Source organism: Macaca fascicularis, chromosome 5 (genome assembly GCF_037993035.2).
Source record: "Macaca fascicularis isolate 582-1 chromosome 5, T2T-MFA8v1.1".
Taxonomy (NCBI): domain Eukaryota; kingdom Metazoa; phylum Chordata; class Mammalia; order Primates; family Cercopithecidae; genus Macaca; species Macaca fascicularis.
In genome coordinates, this window is record NC_088379.1 from 56,830,476 (window position 1) to 56,836,475 (window position 6,000).

Sequence of the window (6,000 nt, forward strand, 5' to 3'; positions counted from 1 at the left end):
AGACCTCTCCCCACACGTCTCCTGGTTTTTTGAAGGTGGCTGTGGTCAGACTATTCCAGCAGGTTCCTCAGTGCTTCATGCTGTTCATCAAACCTGGATCCATGTGGGCCTACCATTTATGTCATTTATTGTTATAAAAAATAATAAATATTCTCTTGACACCTTATAATTAGAGTTCATTTAAGTCCTTTTTACCAACTCCATTAGAGGACTTGTCTGGTGTCGAGAGTTTTGGTAGTTTCAGTATATTTGCTTGTTTTGTTTCTTCCACTGGATCTCAAGAAGGAACAAATTATTTTGTCATCTTATAGAACAAATTCAGATTGTACTAGATTAGAAGGAATTTATTTTGATGTTATTTTGGAGAAAAGAGTTACTTGGGACTTGGGTGGAAGTGGAGTTCATATGGATGGTTTTGTTTTGAATAATTTCTAAGGTCTTTTCTAGCGCTATCATTTTTTGTCAGTCTTCCACCTCTAAAATATAACTCTCTACTTACTTAGTTTTGTCATACAGAAAGATGATAGTGACAGTCTTCCTCTTACTTAAATACATGTCTCTTTCTACCATAGTATTGATTCTGCCATGGCATTTATTATGCCCAGTGACCAAGGCATTATATTTGTGGTACCTTTACCTTTCTAAGCCAATAAATATCGTTCATTTGCTAAAGAACATTTCATTAAACGAGGTACAGTTGGCTTTCCATATCCATGGGTTTGGCATCTGGATTCAGCCAACGTGAACTGAAAATACTTAGGAAGAAATTTGACAGAGTTCCAAAAAAACCTTGCATTTGTTGCACGCTGAGTATTACATTGAATCCACACAGATGAAGTGATGTGTAGGCATTCTGGGTTGTTGGGTTTGTTGAGCATGTTGGGTTTTGTTATCTTTTGGGGGATCCTAGAAGTAATCCCCCATGGATACTGTGGGATGACTGTACTTATTTTTTTAGAAATAATTTCTACACTGTAGCCCCTTTTTCACTCCCAGTTTCTTTCATTTCTTTTTTGTAGGCTTCCTAAAATACTGGCAGAAGCTCCATCCTTTCTCTGTGCTTTGTTCCAATATTTTTAGCATGTTTCAGCTTGTTCTACATCCCTGGGATATATAATAAGACCTAGCCTAAATGTAAGCTTGATAGTTCAGGGACTATCTTAAGTGTTACGTAACTTTTTTCTTTTAAGGGAGGGAGAACAAATTCTAATACTAGTTAATAGTGTCTTACCCATAGTGTGTTATCTAATGCCTTTCAAACTAGGAGAAAAAAAATCAGTGAACAATATGATGGTAGATGCTAAAATCTGCCATTTTGTTGTATATTTCTGACAGTTTCAGTTATTTTGCATTTGTATTATACAATGACTAACATCAGCCTTTTACCATTCTTTCCTCTGGTATTTTTCAGTAACAAATAATGAATGTATTTAGAGATAAAAATAATTTTGTGATCAAATGTGTTCTTGTAGAGTACGTTATTTTCCCTTATTTTCTCTGTGGTATTGCAAACAGTCATGGTGTGTGCTGCAGGTTATATGAGGATGAATAAGACTTGGTCCAGAAATGTCCAAAATACCCAAAACTGGAAAAAAGTTATCCCTGATAGTTAAATGGTCAAGATAGGCTTCCTGAAGGTGATGGTGTTTAGCCAGTCCTGGAAGGAATGGGCAATACAATTTCAACAGGTAGAAATAAGATGATTAAGGGTAAAATAAGAAAGGGGAAGATTAGTGCATCTTATAGAGCAGGACTGTTTAGCAAGAGTGTAGACCACAAGTTGAGGGTATGCTAGGAAATAAGGCTAGAAAAGAAGGTTGGGGTCAGATTATGGAGATCCTTATTAATAAAACTAAGGAGTTTAGCTTATTTCTGGTAGGCATTGGGGTGCTGCTGAAGAGAGTAGGGAAGGAATATATGATGCTAACTAAGGTTATTTTGACAATGCTGTAACTGAAAGTGAGGAAGAGAGACACTTTACTACAGGTAATAATTTGAAGGCCTTCCATGTACAGTCATTGTGCCAGAAAGTTAGGGATAAAAAGATGAATATAATACAATGCCACACCTTCGGTCTTGTAGTCTATAATGGAAAGGCTAAATGTTTAAATAGATTATTATAATGCAACGTGGTAAATATGTTAAAAGGTTTTAGTGTCTTTTTTTAAAGACAGTCTCACTCTGTCTCTTTGCCTGGCTGGAATGCAATGGCTTGATCTCACCTCACTGCAACCTGTACTTCCTGGGCTCAAGCCATTCTCATGCCTCAGCCTCCTGAGTAGCTGGGTTTACTCATCTACCACCACGTCCAGCTAATTTTTTGTATTTTTAGTGGAGAAGGGGTTTCACCATGTTGGCCAGGCTGGTCTTGAACTCCTGGCCTCAAGCGATCCACCCGCCTTGGCCTCCCAAAGTGCTAGGATTACAGGCATGAGCCACCATGCCTGGCCATAAGTATGTTAAAAGATTGATACAGAAACAGATGACCATGGTATTTAGGGTGTTTGAGGGGTTGAGGGAGTCAGGGGTAACTCCAGAAAGGACTGATACCTGTGAATTGTCCCCAGGGGTAAGAAGGAATTAGCAAAACTCCCAAATTAAAATCTTTATGAAAAATATTTCATCTTAGTGTTGTCTACTATTTTCTACAAAATATATATTTCTAAATTTTTCATTTACTATTTTAAAATTCTTAGCCTTCCTCCTCATCCCTGATTTAAAAAAAATTTTTTTTTGCCCTTTGGCTTCTTACATTCTTAATGAATGTGTTTATGAGTACTTTGGACTCCACTGAAAAAATTATAAGAGGCCAAGAGAGTAGGATGAAGGGCCTTCTAGACAGGGGGAACAGACTGAAAAAAAAAAAAAAAAAAAAAAACAGACGTTGGATACAAAAAAGTAGTTTCTGCTCTCATGTAAATGTTCAGCATACATTGCAAATACAGAACTCAAGTTCCAAAGATAATTATATTAGAAATACAGATTTGGACCTGATTTCTAAGATGATGATGATGGGATGGGTAGGCTGGATAAATAGATGAGTTGGAGGTAGAAGATGTGGGGAGAGAAAAGACTCAGCAGGGATGGAAAGCACAGGGAGGAAAAATGGCCACCAGATATAACAGAGCAGCCTATGTTAATTAATGATCACCTGTGTTTTTGTTTTTTGTTTTTTGTTTTTTTTTCCTGGCCCAGATGGATAGCTCCCAGTTGATCCACTGTCGGGAGCTTGTGGCACATCACCTTTCTACTCTGCAGTCTTCCCTGCCTCTAAATTCCGTTTATGTCTACCGTCCCCTCAAGCACACCCTGGTGACCTGTGACAAAGGAGTGTTCAGATTACATCCCTCCTCTGTCCCAGGCCCAGACTTCTCCAAGGACAACAGCAAGCCAGAAGTGCCAGTCAGAGGTACAGCAGCCTTTTACCATCATCTCCCAGCTGCCAGTGGGTGCAAGCAGACCTCTGCTAAACGCAAAGTAGAGGAAATGGAAGTGGATGACTTCTATGATGGAATCAAACGGCTCTATAATGAAGATAATGTCTCAGAAAATGTGGGTTCTGTGTGTGGCACTGATTTATCAAGACAAGAGGGACATGCTTCCCCTTGTCCACCTTTGCAGCCTGTTTCTGTCATGTAGTTTCAACAAGTGTTACCTTTGAGTGTAAACTAAGGTAGACTACTCTGGGAATGAGAACATGCAAAATCAGGAAAGGCTGTAGAAGGATATATACCTTAACAGGCTGATTTGGAGTGAGCCAGAAAAAAAAACAAAACAAAACTACTCTCATTATTTGTGTGGCTAATTATAATTCAGTGTTATTTAAACACATAAGGACCAAAAAAAAAAAAAAAAAAATCCAAAAGATCCAAACTTTTTTTAAACTTAAAAAACCTCTTTGTAGTATGCCAGTTGCACTTTTTTTCTGCCATAATGTAACGTAGCTTGCCCCATAAAAAATTCAGTTAAAATTCATAGCCAGCAAACCTGTTCCCCCTCAGCATCCTGATTTGATTTTGCTTTTGCTTGCTTCTCCATTTAAGTTACTGAACTTTATGCATGCTGATCTGTATTGATTCTCACTGAATAGGAAACCCCAAAATTATTTTTTAGCAGTCGAACAAATTATTTCAGTGTGACAGCCATGATGCAAGTTCCAATTAGTATGAAAGGGTACTTTGGAATTGTCCCATATTAATCAGAGACAGCAACAGAAAAAGTTCTCATATTACCAGGTTGATTTTGTGTCTCATTTCAAATTTTAATTTAAAATTATGGTTTTCATTTTTGTTTACCTTAAAGTGATGCTTAAAAGTGGTATGTAATTAGGACACTTAGATTTGTTGAAAGCATTTTTGACATTTGTATAAAAGAATTTGTGATAAAGTTAATATATCCAGGTGCTCACCAAAGAAACATGTATGTAACAACTGAAATTAGATTTTTCTAACTGATAGTTTTCACTCATTTATAATCAGTAGGAGAGACTGTCTAGATGTTGGGGCAGCTCTGTGATTTGAGTCTGTAACATGTTATAACTGAATTTAGTACCCTAGTTTTGTTAAGCTATTAGGATTTTCTAATAGAACTTACTCCCCACCTGCCTCCCCAGCCTACTTATAGTTCTCTTAACGACTTCTGGGTCCTGAGCTCCCTTTGCAGTCTGAAAAAGGTATTGCAGTCAGAACCATGTACTGATGATAAAAGCCTCTGGTAGCAATAAAAAGTTGTCCTTAACTTTTGTTTCTGTGACTTTTTTCCAGTTGTGAAGAGGTACAGGTACCTGATTGGCTAGGCACTGCTATTTCAACTAGAGAAAACAATAGAAAGACCAAGAATATACTTACTGAAAATGAAACATGAAGAAAAGAGGATTTGAATGTGATCGAGGGATATTGGTTTTAGATATAAGAATTTTTCTTTTATGATATTTTTTCACTAGTGCACTGTGAATCCTCCAAATAGTAAATTTTCATCTTAATATGACTGCTTGTGAGAGTAGGCTCAGACCTGTATCTTTAAAATGTCATTTTTAGCCATTTTTAATGTTCAGATTTAGGAGAACAAGAGTATTTTCAGGTCATCATCTGACTTGTAAAAAATTCTTGTGGTAGGGTTGACTACCTGTTTTATGACCTTAAACTCCAATTAAATGGGAAGCATTTACTCACATGTCAGTACAGGGAGTGGGAGGGAAGATAGCAAAGGATTGACTTCACAGATACACATTTTAAAAATTTCTGATCCTGATCTTCATCTGTTTAAGGAGCTCTAAGAAGTTTACAACTGTATATGTTCATAGTATCTGTAAAATGATACAGATATGTAGAACTTCCTTCTATTTAACAGATGAGGACATCGTTGTGTTATATAGAAAGCTAGGGATAAAACAGTTTAGAGTCAATATTTCATTTGTAGTCCAGTAGCTGCAAATTGAGCAGAACATTAGAGGACAATAGAATTTTCACTTTTTGGTCTTAAGGTTTTCAATATTTAAAAATTGCTGGTAAGTTAGTTTGGAATACAGCGTTCTTTTCATGGGACACCGAATCAAGTGGGATGGTGGGCTGCTAGCCCTCACACCTCAGAACTTGTTTAACCACATCATTCAGTTCAGTGATAGTACTTTGGAGACTTGGCCCTCGAAAGCACTGTTAAACCTTGGCCACCATTTCAGAGGCCTGAGCCCACTTCATCACAACTTACTGTGGGCCCTTAGAGAACTGTGGCTTGTGACAGAAAGAGCCTAGTATTCTTAAACAGTGTAGAATTTTTCATTAAGAATGTTCCGGTTGGGCGCGGTGGCTCACGCATGTAATCCCAGCACTTTGAGAGGCTGAGGCAGGCGGATCACGAGGTCAGGAGTTCGAGACCAGCCTGACCAACATGCTGAAACCCCGTCTCTACTAAAAAATACAGAAATTAGCCGGGCGTGTAATTCTAGCTACTTGGGAGGTTGAGGCAGGAGAATCGCTTGAACCCAGGAGGCGGAGGTTGCAG

General features: G+C 37.9%; 1 protein-coding gene across 3 annotated transcripts in view; it reads left to right on the forward strand.

Moving 5' to 3' along the window:
• The window catches only part of CCNI (cyclin I), a 28,638-nt gene extending 23,901 nt beyond the window's left edge, over window positions 1-4,737 (forward strand). For all 3 annotated transcript variants that reach the window (XM_005554987.4, XM_074039844.1, XM_005554988.4), the window contains one exon: window positions 3,196-4,737. In XM_005554987.4, the coding sequence (XP_005555044.1) occupies window positions 3,196-3,639 (444 nt within the window). In that variant the 3' untranslated portion in view covers window positions 3,640-4,737. The remainder of the gene's footprint in view (window positions 1-3,195) is intronic.
• Window positions 4,738-6,000: the final 1,263 nt, after the last annotated feature.